The 21909-nt window shown below is 42.2% G+C and overlaps 1 protein-coding gene and 1 pseudogene across 1 annotated transcript; both read left to right on the forward strand.

The window, feature by feature from the left end:
- The first annotated feature begins 6239 nt into the window (after positions 1 to 6239).
- cyp1c1 (cytochrome P450, family 1, subfamily C, polypeptide 1) lies at positions 6240 to 9150 on the forward strand. Its single transcript, XM_085391777.1, has one exon. The coding sequence runs from the start codon at positions 6453 to 6455 to the stop codon at positions 8031 to 8033; it is 1581 nt and encodes a 526-aa protein (XP_085247903.1). The 5' UTR covers positions 6240 to 6452; the 3' UTR covers positions 8034 to 9150.
- A 967-nt stretch (positions 9151 to 10117) lies between these two features.
- LOC146647192 (cytochrome P450 1B1 pseudogene) lies at positions 10118 to 12721 on the forward strand (annotated as a pseudogene).
- Positions 12722 to 21909: the final 9188 nt, after the last annotated feature.

The raw sequence follows: 21909 nt of genomic DNA on the forward strand, positions 1-21909 counted from the left end.
TGCATAACAAACTGTCTGCTGGCTATCTACGCCGAGTCGGGGTCATCTGGAAGCCATTTCTACCGGTGCTTTCTCCCTCGTCTCATTTTAATCACCCAGCGCAGCCTCGCATCACCCTCCCCTCCTCGCCCCGCTCCCCGGGGAAGCCGTAGTTCAGTGAACTAGCTCCGCGCATGCCAGGTCGGCATGGCACGCAAGCTCATCCCCGCTCCGCTCTCCTAGCACGCAAAAACTCAACAGGATTAGAAACAAAAATCCTTATACTGTACATAATACATGGCTCCTGTCGGTGGGTGCCACATTAGGAGAAAATCTATCACGCAGCCTGCTCACAGTTAAGAGAGGAGATTTATAGAACAAAAAAATTAGAAGTAAGGTGAATTACAACATGCCCGTTATCCTAATAAGTTATTTTATTAATAATAGATCAACTCTGGGACTTTTGGCAACACGCTAGAAAACTTTCTTGAACTTTCCTTTGACGCATTATTTTCCTTTTTCTTGTATTATATTTAGGGGGTGTGTGGGGGGGGGTGGAGTCGAAAATGCTTATTGGTGTAGTTTAGAGCTGAATTCTTCATTAGAATTAAATACACTGGCATACTTGGATGTGACTTTCAGGCTCACGTGCACACTTATGCACGTGTATAGATGGTATTACATTAAAAAAAAAAGCATCAACAAAGGGAACTAATACAGATACTAGAACTACAGATAGTTATGAATTAATAGATTAAGCGTTTGCATAAAATTCAGTTTTTGACCAAAATTCTTTTATTCAGGCAGCTCATCAAAATGTTTTAATGTAAATGCAAATGACTTTAAAGAAAAGTGTGAAGACGTCTGAGGTATACTCACCAAATACGAAGATCCTACGCAGATCAGTCAAAGGAAAGCACTCATCAAACCTTTGACCTTTTAATGGTACTTATATTTACACAGATTTCTCTTAAAATAATGGTTAACTAAATTTTCAATTAAACACATGCATATGTTACATATTTGTATTTGTGAAACTGACTTACAGCATAGTTACTATCACATTTTTGTAAGAAGTGAGTGACTTTCTCTTGTGAGAGAAGTAACGTTTCCAGCACATAGCCACAGCCCCTGTGAACTGCCTGCCATTTGAACAGGTCAAAATTTTAGTATAACAGCTTTCCAAATGTTTTTGTTATGTGTCTTTTACAAGCCCACAAAATAAAAGGAAGGTTAAATCCATGCACCAAACCACGATGACTTTCTTAATCACTGCAGCTCAGTGTGTACATGGCATATTATAGTAGCTACATCAATGTGTTAGTATGCACTTTTACAGTGGCTATGGCTTTGTGCTGGTAATGTAACTGGTCACACACTTCTAACAGAGCAGCCAAACCAACAGTAAAGATTTGCAACAAAAAAACATGTGAACTAAATCTTACTACTCCGCTTACTACAGACAGTGATACAACTTTGTTACCTTGCTAATGTACACAGAAAAATAAAACATTAAATCAAACTTAGCTCACACTATACTTCATTACTGCTGATTTTGTTGTCTTATCATTTGCAGACAGTTAATGTTAGCTAACTGAAGCCTTACATTTGCCTTACATAACCAGCTGGACAACCATCCTATATAAAAATACAAACAAAAAACATCTACACATGTAAAGTGTAGAACTCCAGACCACAGAAATTTTCCAGAGGGAAAAAATAGCATCCCTCCAGCATCCCTTCCCAGGGGGCGGGGCTTCTGGTGACAACACCTTTGTTTCATTCATTGTTTCAGAAATGTGAAAAGTAAAAAAGACAATTATTTTTTACATAAGAAACATAAATTAGTAATGTACAATATATATGAAGTGAAAGTGCAAATCAGTGTGGTGGGTGGGATAGATTAGGGAGCAAGTGAACATTTTGTTCTCAAAGAAGCAGGAAGTGTTAGAAGCAGAAGAAATGGGTAAGTGTGAGGATCTGAGCGAGTTTGGCAAGGACCAAACTGAGATGGCTAGACGAGCATCTATCAAAAGGATCCAAGGAAGGGATTGTTGTGAACCAGAGACACATAGGGAGTGAAGGCTGGTCTAATCAAACTGACCAGCTACTGTAGCTCAGAAAAAGTTAATGGAAAAGTTGATGCTGGTCCCAACAGGACATTTTTAGAATACACATTGCATCGCAATTTATTTTCTTATGGGGCTGCATAGGCAAAGACTAGTCAGGGTGCCCATGCCCTGTCCACTGCCAAAGGTGCCAACAATGTGCATGTGACCATCAGAACTGAACCATGGGGTAATGGAAGCAGGTGACCTGGTCGGATGATTCTCCTTTTCTTTCACATCATGTGGATGTCCGGATGGACGTGCATCGCTTACCTGTGGAACACCTGGCACCAGGATGTACTATAGGAAGAAGGCCAGCCAGTGGTGGCAGTGTGATGCTTTGTTGCTAAGCATTATTGCAGACCATGAACACTCTTTGATGGAAATGATATTTCCTGATGGCTGTGGCCTCTTTCGGCGGGATAATGCACCCCGCCACAAAACAAAACGGGTTCAGGAAAGGTTTGAAGGGCACAACAAGTTTGAGGTGTTGATTTGACCACCAAATCCCCAGATCTCAATACAATTGAGCATCTGTGGGATGTGGTGTAAAAACAAATCCAATCCACAGTGGCTCCACCTTGCACATTACAGGATTTAAAGGATCTTTTGCAAACATCTTGGTGCCAGATACCACAGCACACCTTCAGGGGTCTAGTGGAGTCCATGCCTCAGTGAGTCAGGACTGGCAGCAAAAGAGGGACCAACATAATGTTAGGCAGGTGGTCATAATATTATGCCTGACTGGTATACATGAACAAGAATTGGGTAGCACTGAGAATCAATAAATACACACTACCCAGTGGAGATATGTGACAACACAATAAGCCATTAAACAGTCTTTACCCCGTCAGCTGTCTGGAACAGAGTTCAAATAATGATATTTTTTACCCATGCGAGAATACCACAGGTAATTGTCTCCTGCTCCCTAGACACTCTGAACAAACAGCACCTTCATCTGATCCAAACAGTCTTTCCAGAAGAGAAAATGAGTCTGAAACAGGCTATCTCTGTTTGTCTGGTATGGACAAAAAAGGGGTGCTTGTCATTCGTCAGGTCTTTTCACTAAGACAGCAATTGGGTCAGACAGTGACAATTTTTCCCAGTGTCTCTTTCCTCATATTGTGGTCTGGCAGCAGAAAACACTGTCATTTCAAACTTCACCATCCCAACTAGCAACGTCCGGTGGTTACCTCGCGGCTCCCGGAGATGGAGCTAGCCCAGAAGATGTTTTTGTTGGTTTGTTTGCTGATTTGTCTTGGTTGCTTCTAACCACTTTTTTTTTTTAGTCTTGGCTCACTTTTGTTCTCTCAAGTGCTGTATTCACTCTCCCCTTCCCTTTTCCTAAGTTCCACCAGCTCCCCAACTGCCTGTTGGACCGCTGACTTTCCTCTCCTCCCTGCCTCACCACCTCACCAAGCCCCCTACCCCCTTCCCTCTTCCTTCCTCCCTGTCGGTGCTGTGCGTGACAGTAGCTCACTGAAAAGTGGAAATGAGACTAGTAAACAATGATTAGCTCCAGAGACGAGGCAGCCTGGCCTACCATTGGTCCTGTCTCCACACAGAAAGCACCCACCCGCCAGCACATGACATGCAGCGGCACATAGACCCCATCCCTGCCTCCACCCCAAACCTCCCTCCGACTAATCCACCCCCTCAGCCAGAGTCAACACAGGGTCAGGGCCAACCTTTCACAGCCAGGTTACAAGGAGCAATCACAAGCAAACACGGCAACCACACGCAAAATGCACACATGACACCCCTCTCCCGCAGACCCAGTCATCTGCACCTCCCGTACACATGCACGCAAACTAGACCCCACTCCACCATCCTGCCACCCAAGCACCCCCTCCCCTTCGTCAGCCACAAACCTGGCTCTAATTAGCATTATGGGGATGCGAGTGGCCACATATGAGGACCAGGCTCAGGGAGGTGGAGGAGGAGGAGGAGGTAGGGGTGTCGGTGGTGTTGGTGGAGGTGAGGGGGGATTCCGCCCTTATAGGAACAGAGAAGAAACAGTCATCTCCCAATGCAGGCAGTATTTTGAAGACATTGCAATGTCTCTGGTTAACCAAGAAATCATTCTAGAGGATTTGGTGCTCAGCAACACCACATTTCTCAAGACAAACAGCTCTCAGGCAGAGCTCCAAAAACGCTCGACATCTGCAAAAGGCTCTCAAAGGTCCATTATCATGAAAGAACGACGCATGAAACACTTCACTGACTTTTATTGTTACCTTTGTGTTTGCACTCATAATTTAAATATGCTGTGCACATAAGAACTTCTGTTTTTATGTGTTTATGTAATCAGAGTGTTATGCACTACAGTCTGTGGAGATATGGTTAGTATGGAAATGGGTGACAATAAAAATAATGTGTATGGGTCAGAGCAGTGACTGGTTTACTTTGTAGGTGCTGTCACATAATCTGTGAGATAAACTTTGTGGTGAAATGAACTTTTTAAAAAATGTTTTTAATAATAATAATAATAATAAATTTGACCAATAAGAAATGTTTCTTGTATGATCTATCTGTAGAGTAACATATTATCTTTTCCCTCTTAAAAAATATTTTCAGCATCTGCTGTCATTCTCTACCACCCACACTCCTCTGCTCCTGTCCTGTTGATAAAGACAGAGTGCGCCTGTGGGGTAGCAAAGTTTCTGTCCCTCTCACTTAGTGACTTACTTTGGAAATGTTTTAGTACCTTTAATGAGGGTCATTACCTCCTGCAAAAATAAACTTAACAGCTGGTGGGAAAACAAGAGACACATTTTTTTTAATCTTCCACACAGCTTGAGGAAAATGTTTTGCTTTGGGAAATAACCACATGATGCTATAATAAAATAATTAACGGGAATATGATTGTCCAATAATGCAACTCGATCTAAAGAGAAAACCCACGGGAAAGTGCGGAGCTTCTCTTTCCTACTTAAAAGGGAGAGAAGAGAATAAAGGTGGACTGCGACAATGAAGTAGCCTCGCATTTGCTTTTGCAATCACTGGGGGGGGGCACCTGAAGTTTCCTGTGCTATGATGTAACCCGCTGTCTCATGCAGAAGCGCAGTTTGTGTGTTGGAGAAAACAAGCTGTTGTAGGAAACCCAAGTATGAATATTTCATGGCTTTGTCCACGCTGAATTATTGTGCAAGATTGTTGTGTAAAGATTCAGTCTAACTAATCTACCTCTTTGCGGTGCTAAGACGAATAATGGAAGAAATAAGAAACCTTGTAATGTTTTATCTAATATTCTGTGTGATATTTCTTTCTTTCTCACTAATTAACACAATGCAAATGACATATATGATGAGTATTTTAATGCAAGTTTTTATAATGTTAAGAGTCACTGTAAAAAAAACAGGCACACATTTCTGCAATAAAGCTGTATAAAGACTTGAAAAAAAAGAAGCTGTGAAAGATGCGCTTCAGAGTGGTGCACAACGTTTCTTTGTTATACAAAAAACTCAAAGGACTTCCCGGAAAAAAGAATAAACTATTAAAGTCACAACATTGGTTCTTACAGTTAGGCTGAGCCTTACATTAAATACAAGTTAGTGCACAGAGATTACATCAGGTTGAACTCAGCAGCTGCAACTTTCCCAAAAAGCTGCGCTTGTTTCTCGCATATTCTCAAGCATGAAAATAGATACACGTGAAAGTATGAAAATCATTTTCCCCCGAATATATTTTTGCATAATTCGTAAACCGAATGCAAACACCTTTTTAAAAGCCAAATTTTCCCCGCTGAGCCTTAAAAAAAGAAATAATGTAAAAAAAAAAAAGAAGAAAAGAAAGAAAGAAAGAAAAAAGCGCACACACACAAAAGACGCACTTCAAAATGTGCAAACTATGCAAGTTCTCCCACTAACTAGGACAGTTAAACAAACTGTCCTAGTTAATCGGTCACCAGTTGCTACGTCTTTTTTTCCCCTCTCCTCCGTAGGAGGTCGTTCACGCTGCTCGCTCACGGTGTCCCTCGGCTCTCTCAAGTGCGCGCCTCCAACAGCGACCGGCAAGCGGAGAGAAAATATAGCGGGGTCTGCGGGGCTACCACAATGGGAGGAGTATGAAAGTTATCCCGAGCCCTGCCCACCAACTGCAAAACATATAAGACACTGGAGTGAAGCAAAAAATCAGGCACTTAAGCCTGATCTTGATGAAAAGACTCTGAGGGAGAAAAAAAACTTTGTTCATTATCAAAATGACCTCACTGTCATTTCAGTAACATCTAAAATATTATTTTTTTTTAGATGCTATGGATATATAAGTGATTTATATTTTCCCCACATAGTCAGCAGCTCTACTAACTTTGAAACTATTTTTTAAATCATTTTTGAGAAGCAAGTGTGCAGGAAGCTTGTCACAATGGCACTGGACCCTGAGTTTGGTGTGAAGAGCAGCAGCAGCATCATCAGAGAATGGAGCGGACAGGTCCATCCTGCTCTGGTTGCCACCTTTGTTTTCCTCTTCTGTGTGGAAGCCTGCCTCTGGGTCAGGAACCTCAGGCTGAAGAGAAGACTGCCGGGACCTTTCGCCTGGCCCGTGGTCGGCAATGCAATGCAGCTGGGCCAGATGCCTCACATCACCTTCGCCAGGCTGGCCAAAAAATATGGCAACGTGTACCAGATCCGGCTGGGCTGCAGTGATGTTGTGGTTTTGAATGGAGAGAGAGCAATCCGCCAGGCTCTGATACAGCACAGCACCGAGTTTGCAGGCAGACCGAACTTTCTCTCTTTCCAGATGATCTCGGGAGGCAGGAGTTTGACATTTACTAATTACAGCAAACAGTGGAAAGCACACAAGAAAGTTGCACAGTCCAGCCTCAGAGCATTTTCCTCTGCAAACAGTCAGACCAAAAAAGCCTTTGAGCAGCACGTTACAGCCGAGGCCATGGAGCTGGTGCAGGCATTATTGCGTCAGAGCACTGATGGACGGTATTCTGATCTTGTTCATGAATTCACAGTAGCTTCTGCTAACATCATGTGTGCTCTCTGCTTTGGGAGGAGGTATGGACACGATGACCTAGAGTTCAGGACCTTGCTAAAAAGAATGGACAAGTTTGGGGAGACAGTGGGTGCTGGTAGCTTGGTAGATGTCATGCCCTGGCTTCAGTCCTTCCCTAACCCAGTCCGTAGTGTCTATGAAAACTTCAAGAACATCAATGAAGAGTTTTTTGGTTTTGTGAAAGACAAAGTGATGCAACACAGAGAGTCCTTCAATCCTCAGGTGACGAGGGACATGAGCGATGCCATCATCAGTGTGATTGAGCACGGAGAAGACAGCAGGCTGACCAAAGAGTTTGTTGAGGCAACAGTCACAGATCTGATTGGAGCAGGTCAAGACACAGTTTCAACTTTCATGCAGTGGATTGTCCTCCTCCTGGTCAAATACCCAGACATACAAGCCAAACTGCAGGAGCTCATAGACAAAGTAGTCGGCCGAGACAGACTCCCATCGATTGAAGACAGAAGCAGCCTGGCGTACCTGGACGCCTTCATCTATGAGACCATGCGCTTCATCAGCTTCGTCCCCCTCACCATCCCACACTCCACAACCTCAGACGTCACCATCGAAGGGCTCCACATCCCCAAAGACACGGTGGTGTTCGTCAATCAGTGGTCCGTCAACCACGACCCTCTGAAGTGGAAGGACCATCACATGTTCGACCCCTCACGCTTCCTCGACGAAAGCGGGGCCCTCGACAAAGACAAAGCCAACAGCGTGATGATTTTTTCAACAGGAAAAAGACGCTGCATCGGTAACCAGATCGCAAAGGTAGAGGTATTTATATTTACAGCAGTCCTGCTACACCAGTGCAGTTTTGAGAGCAACCCCTCTGAGCCCGTCACTCTCGACTGCTCTTATGGGCTCGCACTGAAGCCCCTTCCATTCCATGTCAGCACCAAGCTGAGAGGAAAGCTGCTTGGCTTAGTTTCCCCAGCATGAACAGCTTGCCCCCAAATACTGAGACTCCAGCAAATACTTTCCCACCTGTGACATTTAGATGAGAGTAGGCTATCCATATACCTGCACTAAATAGTATGGTTGTATGATTATCATATTTAACAGTGATATTTAATTCATATTGTAACATGTTCTGTATTTGAATTATTGTCAGTGCAGGGCTGAGGACATGATTTTAAAGATGTATCGTTAGCTGCAAAAGGTCAAAAAGCATGCTTGTGGACTCTTGTGATACAGTGTAAAGGTAATAGATGTTTGTTTCACACTATACTTGATCATTTTTGTACATATTTCTGGGCCGTGCGTTTGTCTTATGCCTATTAAGCATGTGAGTGGAAAAATTAGCTAAACCTTTCAAAGTCAGTTTAAACTATTATAACTGTATTGAATGCTTGTGAATGTCATCAAGTCACTAGCTGACTTATTGTTGTAACTTGTAATATGTAAAATAGATGTATTTAACCATTGCCACACAAAGTCACATAAAAATGTTTATATATATATATATGTATATATAATTTTGTTTTTTCAGGAATTTAAATTTAAGCTGTTTGACTATCTACTGTACTCACAGAAAGAACAAAATAAACAGAGTGTGTTGATCAAAGGAGACAAAAATGGCATGTTTATGAAGCTGGGCAGCCGAGCCGGAGTCTTTCATCAAGAAGCGAACATCCCTTTTTCAAAGGATGAAGAAGTGATGCTGCAGTGGAGAATGAACTTCACAAACTTCATGGACCCAGATTTAACTTTTTACTGTACAAGCACTCCAGCACTACCCATGCCAAATGCATGTCTCCCCAGTACAATGAAACACATGTGCAGCAAATTTGCATAGACATGTTTGTTTACAGTAACTTTTACAAAGCTACATGGATGTCACTGCACTCTCTTAAAGCCACTGTATTCAGGAATCGATGTTGCGATGCCCAAGGGATGTGTTTCTCTATCTGCATCGGGGCAAAGATAAAAATGAAATAAACACGAGTAGGCTGTTAAGGTGTTGTTTTTGTGATAATGTTTCATTCAAGACCTGCAGAGGCTCTATGTAATGCAAAAATAAGCTGTATCTGAAATGAATAAAAGTGAATTTTCAAAGCTCAATCTGTATTTTTATTTAGTCTTGAAAGTTATGCTAAATAACTTATCTTAACACTGCTCACTAATGAAGGTGTATATCTCAGTTTCAAAGGATTTTTAGCCCCTGTTAATGATATCAGCAGCATGACGCTTTGTTTTTTTTCCATAAATAGAGCAATATGGAATATTTGAATTGTGGTTGGATATCAATAAAACCCAAACTGATGCTTTTTTTTGGAATCTCCTTGTTGCACAAGCACCCACATAAGCAGATTTACAGCTGTTTGCATTCTGTTTCAGACTATTTTGATGCAACCACAAGCCTAAGAGTGACATTATCTCAGAGAGCTTTGCATAAAGGTCTATTATGCCAACAATAACATTGTCTATATATTTTATAGAGCATAATAAATTGTGCTGGTTCAGTGTTTGGAGTTTGAAACCTCTAGCTTTCATGATGGTATCCCAGAGGCCTTTTCCCTGCATGGTTGTAATTAACAGCTTTGCTGTAAATAGCCAAAACCAAGTCATGTTTAAAATGGTCTCAGAAAGTTGTAGGAAAGTGAAAAGAACAAAGGAAACTGAAAATATCGAACTCCTCGTCTTATATATTACAATACATACCTCCTTGAATAAACTCTCACAACGATAAATTCATTTTCGATATTTTGTGGTCATTCATTTTTGGCCACACATGGTATGTGAAAGTTGTTTATTTTTTAATTATGTGCCATTCTCTTGTACATTTTGGCCGCAAAAACAGTAATTCTGTGCTTTGTGGCAACATTGTCAATTAAGTAGCTGCTCTCCTTTTCCAACATCATCCTACAAGGGACGCTGCTGGAAGCAGTCCTGAGTGGGAATAGAACTAAGGTCAAAATGGGAGGGGAGAGATAATAAAAAACCTGAGCCGCTGAACCCTCCCACCGTAGAGATACATATAAGCGAAGTGTTAAGGCTTGAATCTGCATTCCTCTTAAGTGGTCGTCTGAAGACGCACTGCTACACTGCTAACTACTCAACCTGATCGAGCTACTCTCAATCACCTGAGAGGCAACCCTCTACTTTTTTTCTCCACTCAAATATTTCAATATATTAAAGACCAGAAAAAGAGGAAATTGTTTTCAATTTTGAGTGAAATCTTTATTAGATGCAGTGGATGATAGAACAGCAATGGCTCAAACAGATGCAGAGTTTGGTGTGAAGAGCAGCAGCAGCATCATCAGAGAATGGAGCGGACAGGTACAGCCTGCTCTGGTCGTATCATTTGTTTTCCTCTTCTGTTTGGAAGCCTGTCTCTGGGTCAAGAACCTCAAGCTCAGGAGAAGACTGCCGGGACCGTTCGCATGGCCTGTGGTGGGCAATGCCTTGCAGCTGGGCCAGATGCCTCACATCACCTTCACGAAACTAGCGAAAAAGTATGGTGAAGTGTATCAGATACGACTGGGCTGCAGTGACGTTGTGGTCCTGAATGGAGGCCAGGTTATTCGTCAGGCCCTGATACAGCACAGCACAGAGTTTGCAGGTAGACCCAACTTTGTATCTTTTCAATTCGTTTCCGGGGGGAAAAGCATGACTTTTACAAATTACAGCAAACAGTGGAAGATGCACAGGAAAATTGCTCAATCTACAATCAGAGCTTTCTCATCTGCCAACAGTCAGACCAAGAAAGCCTTTGAGCAGCAGATTGTGGCTGAAGCCACAGAGCTAGTTGAGAGTTTCCTCAAGCTCAGTGCTCAGGGCCAATATTTCAACCCGGCTCAAGAGTTGACAGTTGCTGCTGCTAATGTGATTTGTGCCTTGTGCTTTGGGAAGCGTTACGGACATGATGATATGGAGTTTAGAGCCTTGTTGCACAAGGTGGATAAGTTTGGACAGACAGTAGGGGCTGGCAGCTTGGTTGACGTGATGCCCTGGCTTCAGTCTTTCCCTAATCCAGTCCGCACTGTCTTCAGAAATTTCAAAAGCTTGAATCAGGACTTCTTTGCATTCATCAAGAACAAAGTGGAGAAGCATAGGGAGACCTTTGATCCAGAGGTGACCAGGGACATAAGCGATGCCATCATTGGTGTCCTTAATGAGTCAGAGAAAGGCGAGGAGCTCACTGTAGGCTACACAGAGGCGACTGTGGCAGACTTGATTGGTGCAGGTCTGGATACCGTCTCCACTGCTCTTCACTGGATTGTCCTTCTGTTGGCCAAACACCCTGAAATTCAAACCACACTCCATGAACTCATTGACAACGTGGTGGGGCGAAACCGGCTGCCATCTGTCGAGGACAGACAACACCTCGCTTACCTGGACGCCTTCATATATGAGACCATGCGGTACACCAGCTTTGTTCCTGTCACCATCCCCCACTCCACAACCTCAGACGTCACTGTCAGCGGTCTCACCATCCCCAAGGACACAGTGGTATTCATTAATCAGTGGTCCGTCAATCACGACCCCCTGATGTGGAAAGACCCACATATCTTTGACCCCTCGCGCTTCATTGATGAAAACGGCTCCCTAAACAAAGACTTCACAAACAATGTGATGATCTTCTCAGCAGGGAAGAGAAGATGCATTGGGGACCAGATAGCCAAAGTTGAGATATTTGTGTTCTTTGCGATTCTTCTGCACCAGTGCAGCTTTGAAAAATGCCCAAATGAGGACTTCTCTTTAAACTCTTCCTATGGCTTAACACTGAAGCCTTTAAATTACAAGATCACTGCCAAACTCAGGGGAGAATCACTGAAAGGCCAGTGAAAAGATGTGTGAGAATGGGTTCTGAAAATAAAAGGGAGCATTGCTATGTAAAGTATGCACCCTTAAAGAGGAGTTGTGTCTGCATCAAATAGATTGTGCACCCTTTTAAGATGACAAAGAATATATTTGTGACTAAAGCAAAAGCTATCGGTTCACACAAATGCAAAAATATTTGCAACGGCTGACGTGCTTTTTTAAAGAGAAGTCTGAAATTGGCATTGGGAGCAAAATGCGAACTCAAATGCAGTTTTGCCCTTCAGTTCTGAAAAACTGCGACTTAGACAAGAAGGCCTAAATATGGAACAAGATATAATGACAACTTTGATGTGGGCTCCTCAAAAACCACATACCATAATAAATCTTAAGTACGTATTGGTATTTATATGAGGGTATTTAGTGGGAGTCACGCTGAATTGCAATATAAACTGGTGGTGAAAAAGAAATTTCCCTCTAGACTGTTTTTTTTTTTCGCTGACATGCCCGTGTGTGGTCTCATTTGAACAGTTATTCACCCAGAGAACTATTTATCTTTGTATGTACTGAATGATCGAAGTTATTACAAATCCAGAATGCAAGCCATGTGCATTTGTGCGCTCATAAATCACATATAGTGCTGATGTATTCTGATAAGTACTCATGTAATGTATAAAAGCCATTGATTTCATTGTTCCTCATGCTGTTTTCTTCTGTACACACAATATACCACATGTGTGCATACCACGCTACTGTCTGAATAATAAGCCAGACTCTTTTGAATTGCAACATAATGCTGTCATAATCAACATGATCCAGTCTGTGTTCTACAGTGCCTTTAATGTACAATAAACATTTCCTACTGATTTCTGATTCTTTGGGGTGTATCGGAGAGGAGTGCTGGGTATCACAGGGGCCAGAGAGGTCAAAGAGATAATAATAGAAGCTGATGTCTAGGCTCAGTGTTGTGGTGAAAGATTAATATGGGTTACAGGCCCTGCGTGCCTTGTTGTATAAACTTAACATGCAGGCAGTGACTCAGTAAATTTGTACAGGCAACAGTAAGCAGCCACAAGCTGCCCTCATCAATATTTAACCTGGATCGCGCCGTACTTTTGACTAGTGTGCGACTAGTTTTTCTTTCTTCTTCTTCTTCTTCTTCTTTTTTTAAGCAAATAGACTGAGATGCTTTTCATTTATTAGGCTGACATCATAGGTGAAAAAAGACACTTTTGGTTTAGTGGAAGCAAGCCCGATCCCTTCTAAGAAGTCTGTACTTACACTGCATATATAGTGCTCTAACTACACAGGCTCGTTTCTTATTTGCTCGTTTCAAGTCATCTTCAACGATAAAATGCTCCCAACCGAGTTGTGTCATATATAAGTGTCCAATAAAGTATCTGTTTTTGCTGATTATTAGTTATTTCCTATTTTCATCAAATAAACAGCGAGCACTGTTTACTGCCGTTCTTTAGGATCAGACCCACCTGTGTTTATATCAGCACCTGTATGTCACTTGTACTGTCGTGGGATTTAAAGCAGCAACTACGCAAGTTTTGTATCAGTTCCAACACATTCAGCATCCCCTCCTGAATTCCTCCCTCCCTCCAGACTGACTGGCTTATTTTTGGGAAAACCAGAACCGCCCCCATGTTCAACATTTACTCTTGCTGTAAGTATAGTTTGTAAATATTAGTCTAAGTGTGGGTAGCAGCTTATAATTTTCATTCCTTTTTTTTTATCTCCCTTGGGATGTCTCATGGGAGCACTGGCCTCAGTCAATGGTCTCGAGTCTACCTGCAGGAGAAGAAGTGTGGCTGAACTTGTTTCCACTTGGGTTAAAATCAGACGAGGCTGAAGACATTCTGTACTGTTGCAAGCTCTCCTTCTTCTGTTTTTTGCTCTGACACCGCAAGGACCCCAGAGGAAGGAATGGGCTGCCTGACCTCCCCTGTTTCCATCACTGCTTCCCAAAACATCCATGAAATGTGTCCAGCTGAAAGCCTCCCTTTCACCCTGAGTCACCCGCTCCGCGCACACCCCGCAGCCCTCGAACCTGACGAGTTTCACTCCTTGAAGGAAAACAAAAAAAAAAAGAAAACGCTTACAGGCGGATAGTTGTTCAGCTCTGAGGTTATTCACATTCTGCACGTACACAGAGAGCCACAGAGTGACCTCCCACAGCTCAGGGCTCCATCCAAAAACGCCCCTCCACACTGCGAGGGTTTTGACATGCAAAGTGCAGTCACTGTTTGGTAGATGACATGGTGAGGTAGTATTACTTGGAATAGACCACATCCCATTCTCCAGAAGAAAAAAAAATCCGCAGGAACACAGCGGAACATTGTGTTTAAGCATTGACTAGGAAAAGACTCATGTTCTTGTTTAACCAATCTTTCCTATTCAGCCGCCCTCAACACCAGCGCACTGACCACAGATACACTCTGCATCCAAAAAGTGGCAAACAAGCACTGTGACTGTAATTCTCTGCGTGGTAGTCGGAGCTAACCCAAAGTATTAAAAAATGTGAAGAGAGCATTTATCATTCTGCAGCAAGGGCAAAAAAAAATCGAATAAAGTAACCAAGCAAATATTTTTCTTTCAATAACAAGAACAAATAAGTCTCTGGGATAAAAAACAAACAAACAACAACTACAAACTATAAATCAAAAGTGACAAAGGTAGCATTTCCAAGGAGTAAAGTAATCAAAGGCATTTCCCACATATTCATATCCTATCACGTGATATAACATCCTGGCTTTTGCATGCACATTTCTTTCCAACTAAACTAAATACTTTGATGTGTCCTACCTCCACCTCCTCTGAAGATGTCCCAGAAACTCACGACCCTGCTCAAACACTGAGCTGTGCTATTTCTATTAACCGTGGTGTATTTGTGACAGATTTACACCAAATTTCCTCCACTCCATGAAAGCGCACAGGCCGCCTGCCACATTAATAATCCTGATTTCTTTCTAAACTGGTGCTCCATCTTTTAAACGACTCTCATTGTGAATCGATTTGTCTCCTGAAAACAAGAAAAGAGCTGCAATTTGCATTTCGAGCCAGTGTCACATCCACCAGAGGATTTTTGTTTGATGTTCAGCATTTCCTCTCCTTTGAACGCTCTTTGGAATTATGTCATAGGCATAAACACCGAGCAGGACTTATAATTATGGTCTGGTTAACATTATAATCAAGCCGTGCCACCTTAAATTTGGGATCCTGCTGTAGTCTCTGCATCTTAACACATTGCTGACAGAGTTTAACAGCTAGCGACCCTTCCCTATGTTTTGGGCTACAGCCTCATGCAACCATCATAAAGACATGTCAAGTGACCCCCTTTCTATAAACAATTACCCAACTCATTATTATAGGGTGGAACAGCTAGTTCTTGTTGTTTTCTCTGTGCTGGGATTATGTTTTGGAACAGTGGCGAAGCGAAAGGTCTTTGATATAAAATAACACAATGAGCTGTTCCATTTGGCGCATTTCTTTTCATATAATAAACAATTATTATTTTCAGGAAGTGGAAGAGCGTGAGACACAGCAAAGCATGTGGTTTTTGTTCATGGATGGGAGTTTACATCACGCTCTGACACGGTCACTCACGCTAAGTGGATTTAAGTGGTCAGTTTTGTTACGTGTGGAAACTGAGCGACGCTGCCTTCTAAGGTTTAGGTTTTTATGTTAAATGGCTAAACTGACTGCCAAAAAACCCCTGTGGGTGTGGATGAGAGTGTGGTGGAGAAGTAGTCTGCAGTGTTCCATCATCGAGACATGCTGACCTGGAGGCTGATGTTGCAAAACTTCCTCCAGGTGACGGTGGAAGGTGGTGAGTAATATTAAACAGAACTCTTACATGGCATCGCATCACTGAATGAGAACTATGATGCTGGGTAAACCAGATGAGGAAATTACTCAAAATATGTGGCCTAATGCCTGGGAAATACAGTCCTCATTAGCTCACAAATTTGGAGAGACTTCTGTTGGAAAACCTGATGTGTTTTTTTATCGCTCCCAAACAGAAGCCTGAACAAACTAGCACTCTGCTAGGCTGCTGAAGGAATGCTGAAGAACTTCTGGTTGCTCATGCTCAAGTCTTCAAGTTTTGCTCCTCAATGTAGGCTCCAGAAGTAAGTTTCATACACTCAAGACTAGGATCTGTTTGTTGTCACTGACCTCTTTTTGCTCTTCTGATTGTTGTTTTGTTTAGGTTGATTTTCATAAAAGCTTTCATTTTATATCACATATTTATCACATTACCAGCAAGACCATTCGACTGGGTTTAACCCCACCTTTTGGCCGGGGCCTCTCTGCGTGGACTTTGCATGTTCTTCCGATTTCTGCGAGGATTTTGTTCAGGTCCTCCGGCTTCCTCCCACAGTCCAAAGACATGCAGTTATTGGGGTTAGGTTAAATCGTGATACTAAAATGCCCATAGGTGTAGATGGTTGTCTGTCTGGGTGATACCCCACATCTCGCCCTATGACAGATGGGTTAGGCGACCCTGATAGGAATAAGCGGAAGACAATGGATGGCTTTCCTTGGATGGGCACCACTTTAACTCGAATAAATTAATACTAATAGTAAATATTAAATTTCAAAAATAACAAGAAAAGTTACTTGCAGTACCTTCACGGACCACAAAGAGGCTGCAGACCGCACTTTGGAGACCATAGACCATATAGCATCCTAATTATGTGCATCTATATTGATTAATGCATGTTTTGTCTAGATTTGCCTTCATTATATTATAATCTCATGTTTGTGCATGTTATTGTTGGTTTCTCATGATGTTTTAAAAATATATGTTGTGAAAATTGTTCATAGTAAGGTTTAAATAAGAGGAGACCCCATTTTCACCATGCACATTCCTCATCGTCTAAACAGCTGCACCTCTTTACTTTCTATGAATGACAACAGGACTTGGCAAGATTTCACTCAAGCAAAAATAAAAACTCCCTTTTCATTTGCCAAACCTAGAAAGCATATTAGATTATTATAGTATGTCTCCTGCAAATAGCTCATGACCTCATTTGTCTCCCGATAAAGCCATTCTCCTCAGACCCACTGAGAAAGTTTCTGGTACTTTCCTGTAGGTCCAGCGCCTTCAAGAGGCCATCAATCTTGTGCAGTGTCAGAGATAGCGGTGTCTCCTTCTACAATAACAAACCACTGGAGAACTGTTTTGCAACCCAGACTGGAACTTCTTCAAGAGGCACAAAAAGCTCCCCCTGAGGAGCACGCATATCTGATTTGTTTTTGAAAACGGAGGAAATAAATCAGATTATTGCTTTGTGTATTTTTTCAAGTAACACAAAAGCTTTGGAAACGCTCGGCAGAGAGATATCCCATACACGAGTGGGTGGAAGAACTGAGAGTAAATAAAAAAGGGGCGCACATGAGAGCTTCTTGAAAGTAGTTTAAAAAGACATGACTTTGATTAATTTAGCAGAATAGATGGGATTAGTAGGAATTAATGTAGGAAAAGGAAACTAAAACTAAACACAATCTGTCTCACTCTCTCGCGTGTGGAGTGTATTTTCTCGCACCATGGCAACAGGGACGGTGGGATCAGGAAGTAACTGTTGTATATCTGAACTGTGCAAAGCTTCAAGCCCCCCCCCCCATTTCTTTATATTTTGTTAAGAAAATAGGAAATACTTGCAGTTTTTTTAAACATGAGCAAACAAATACAGCACATAAGGCAAAAACAGAGTTTGTGCAGTTTAATGAGCTTGAACGTCAATATTTGGTCAGACCACCTTTATTCTTCAACACAGCCTGAACTCTCTTAGGCAGATTTCTTGTAATTTGCAGCACCTCTGCCCTGACCTTCTGTGTACAAACCGATGATGATTTGAACCAAAAACATGCATCGCTCTCTCACTGATTTTCAGTCCAGTTCTTGTGTAATTTGGCACACCTCAGCCTTTTCTCCCCGTTTCCCCTCCTTAAGAATGGCTTCTTGACAGCCACCCTTCCACTGAGACCCTTTTTTAACAGTAAATGGTCCGCTGAAGAGCCAGATGCGTCTCTCAGGTCCTGTGTCAGGTCTTTGGGGGGTATTTCTTTTCCTGTCTTTTGCACACGATGCTGACATTTGCCAAGTTTTCAGTTTTTTGGGAATCACCTTCTTGTTGCAAAAATACAATTTTTTGCCTGTCAAAATCCTTTTTTTTTAGATTCAACTAAAGAAAGGGAAACAAATTAGGAGTTTTTGTCACCGTCTGCCTGTAAAATGTACCTAAGGATCTAATTTAAAACTGGTTCTTTGCTCAATTGTCTGTCACACAACACTGGGTTATTCCTTGAGTTAGGCACCAGAACAGAACCCACATTGACTGCTATTGTTACGGCACTTTGGTGTCTTGATCACTGTTATTCACTTGAACTGTCTTTCTTTTGTTGGCTTAAACTCACTCTGAAGATTTTTTACTATAAAGATTTTTTCTTAAACAGATCTTTATGTTGCTTAATGTTGTCTGTGGGTAAAGAAAAGAGATAAAGCAGCCGGGATGAGGCATATTTTCGCCACATCTTGGCAAAGCACCAGTGCATAGGTGCCAAAAAACTGCAGTTCTTTTAATGGCCACTTAAAGCTCGCATCACAAGTAAGTAAATATTAAAACTCCCAAATTTACAGAAGAAATGAACGTGTTACAGCATGGAACAAAAATGTTTTAGCTCTCTAAACATAATTTCCCCTTTCATTACAACCTTGTAGGGTTTAGATTTTCATAAAGGTTGCCTGTTTAAATTATATTTAACCTTAAAGTTTTAATTAGCAGAGGTATAATAAGCCAGTGGTAGGTTAAATCTCCAGGTGTCCAAATGCTGTCTAATCTACAATCAAAACACTTTCTAGTAACATATATGATACCAATCAGACTCTTGCCTGTGCTCGGAGAGACACAGAGTGTTACTGCAAATGCAGAAGATTTGTAAAAAAGTGACATGTTAGAGTTCAAAGGATTACCCAAATGCAGGGCAAAGTGGCAGGGAGGCAAGGAGTCCAAGAAAACACAGAACTCAGTGAGGTGTACCACAAGACAACCAAAGTAGGGATGAGGAACCTTGGCACTGGAGCTGGCAGCAAACACAGGGCATAAACACAGAAAACCACAAGTGGACGAGCAGAAAAACTGTTCAAACTTGGAAACTACATGGAAATCAAACCAAAGATGGATGGGACAGACAATCAAAATGGAAAGGAAACAAACAAAATCCACCAAACTCTGATGGGGAGAAAAACACTCTCTCTACTTTTAAGATTAGGCTTCAAACTTTCCTTTATGATGTAGCTCAGAGTTATGGCTGGATAAGGTGACCCCATGCCTGGTTCTGCTGAAAACATATGAGAAAACTAAAGTTAGCTGAATTTCTGTTTCCAGAGAGCAAAGGCTGCCCCACTTAAATCTTCACCACAAAGCAAATAAATGAATCACTTAAAATGTCAAAATTTTTCTTTAAGTGAACTTATTATAATATGAAGCATACTTAACCTTTTCTTGAATTCATGACGGACGACGTGATTGTGACAGGCACCCACAATTGCAATAACCGCAGTGAAAAGGGGGAAATTTGATGCGGACACCTACACACCACAGAGAGGCTGTTCACAAGACTTTGGACCCTGGCAAAGAGATCTTTGGCTCAAAGGTTTTGGACAGAGTGTGAGGCACTGTGCACGAACGTCAAGTTCTTCAACATCAAACTCAGAAATGTACTTAGGACTTACTTTGTCATATTGGAAAGGAAAACGGGGGAAAGAAAAGGCTCCAATCCATTGCCACAAATTCTAAAATCCCTCCATGTTATAGCGTTAAGATTTCCATTTATTTCAGCCCCAACGCAGGAATAAATACAAGTAGGCAGAGACTGCTGGCTGTATGTTGTGTAACACAAAATCAACATCATTAGCCTGTGCCAGCATGTCTCAGCAATCATCTGAATAGAATACAATAGAATAGAATAAGAATAGAATAGCCCTTCATTGTCATTGTACATATACAATGAAGTTGTGGGTGCTCCACACTAACTGTGTAGGAAAAAAATAAAAAATTGGAAAAAGTTGTAAAGTGCTTGGAAGTAGTGCAAAGAAAAGACTTGCTGCATGTAGCAGCAGCTTCTGGTCCAGGTTATTCTTCCTCAGGACACAGAGGAAGTCCCCTCCTTTACCAGGGCGTTGTTGTTGTGGGTTCAGGTGAGATTGGTGGAAATGTGGGTGCCAGAAACCTGGAGGTGGAGACACAATCCAGCTGTTCACCATTTATAATGAGTGAGGGTTGGCTCTGTCTACACCTCCTCAAGTTCAGGATGTTCAGCTTCAGGTTAATTTCTGAGCATCAGTAGGACAAGTTCTCTACCTCTGCTCTGTACGCTGTCTTAACAGTGATGTCAGCAGAATACTTCACAGAGACTTTGGTTAGGTGGGTTGGTCTGAAGTCATAGGTGTGCAGGCTGTACAGTAGGGGTCTGAGAGTGCAGCCCTGCAGGGGGGATGTGATGGAGGTCCAGTTTGGTGGTGAGGATTTCTGGAATTATGGTGTTAAATGCTGAACTGTAGTCCACAAACATCATCCTCATATAGCTCTTCCTGTTCTCCAGATGGCTCAGCTCTCTGTGAAGGGTGATGTTGAGGGCATCCACCGTGGACCGATTTGCCCTGTAAGCAAACTGGCGCGGGTCGAGGGAGGGGGGTGGACAGTAAGCTCTCTATAGCCCCTTTTCCATTAGTACCTACTCAGATCAACTCGGTAAGGTTCGCCACAGTTTTCACGGTTTCCATTAGGTCATCGTACCTGGTACCAGTTCCAAGCAATCCAAACAGGTACTAAGATTTGACATCATCAGACTGCATTGGCTGCAGATTGGCTGGTCAGTAGTGTCACTTGATGAATCATGAGAGCGTCTCGTTCACAAAGATCAAAACCACCATTTTTGAAACCTGGAAATGACAGAAATGGCTACAAAACAACGCCCTGTCTGACAAAATGCGAGCAGCGGGCATATTCCTGCCTCGAAGTCGACCTTTGTTGTTCGTATCACATATTAATTACATCACGGGATGCTTGGACGTGTTGCTATGACGACAGCCACTCACAGTACTGTTTTGTGATGGAAAACAATTCTATCCAAGTTGAGTCGATCCAAGTAGGTACTAATGGAAAAGGGCTATATCCTCCTCCTGTAGGCCTACTTGGCCTGTTTGATGGCCCTCCTCAGGGTGGCCATGGCAGTGCTGAGAACTGTCCCTCAGCCTGATGACTCAGTTCTGATCAGCACCTGTACTTTATTTGTCATCCAAGGTTTTCGTTTAGGAAAAACCCAGATGGTTTTAGTCACTGTCACATTCTCTACACAGCACTTAATGTGGAAAAGAATGGACTCCAGGTCCTACTGTTCGAAGATGGACTAATCTGTCAAACATAAAGGTCCTGTAGCTACAGAATCCAGAGTGAGTGTGTAATATTACATAATGATGCTAAACCTGAGAGAATAGATTAGAATATAATGGAAGAATCAGAAAAAATATTTCTGTAATTATGATTTAAGGTGAATGAGGAAGGAGCAATGAGCCTTGTGCTGTCATCATTTTGGGGCAAGGGTCATCAACCGATAAGGAGGTCAAGATACTGAACCCCGAGTGTCCCCGAGTGTCAATGTTAGACAAGCGCCTTGTATAAATGTGTGTGTGTGTGATTAGGTGAGTGAGGCTTGTAGTAAAAAGGTGCTTTGAGTGCTCAGTTTGTGTTAAGAAGTGTTATGTAAGTACCAGTCCATTTACCATGATCTGGGGTTTTATGGTGTCTACATGAGAAAGTCTAACTCGTTGAAATAATATTTTAACCATCCCACTGAAAAAAAATAAAAATAAAAACATGTCACATCGTCCCGTGTCAAACAAGCTACCCAGAATTCATCTCTTTGCTGCTGCTGCTGTTGTGGAGCCCCCCCCCCCTCCATCCCCGGCTTTCATGCCATCCCACTTCAAGCCTGCTTTTTGGCAATGCTTAATGCCAGACCAAAACAATTTAGCAACACGCTA

The sequence above is a fragment of the Rhamphochromis longiceps genome, linkage group LG19 (assembly GCF_057381845.1).
Source record: "Rhamphochromis longiceps isolate RC_006_pf linkage group LG19, R_longiceps_female_GT1.1, whole genome shotgun sequence".
Taxonomy (NCBI): domain Eukaryota; kingdom Metazoa; phylum Chordata; class Actinopteri; order Cichliformes; family Cichlidae; genus Rhamphochromis; species Rhamphochromis longiceps.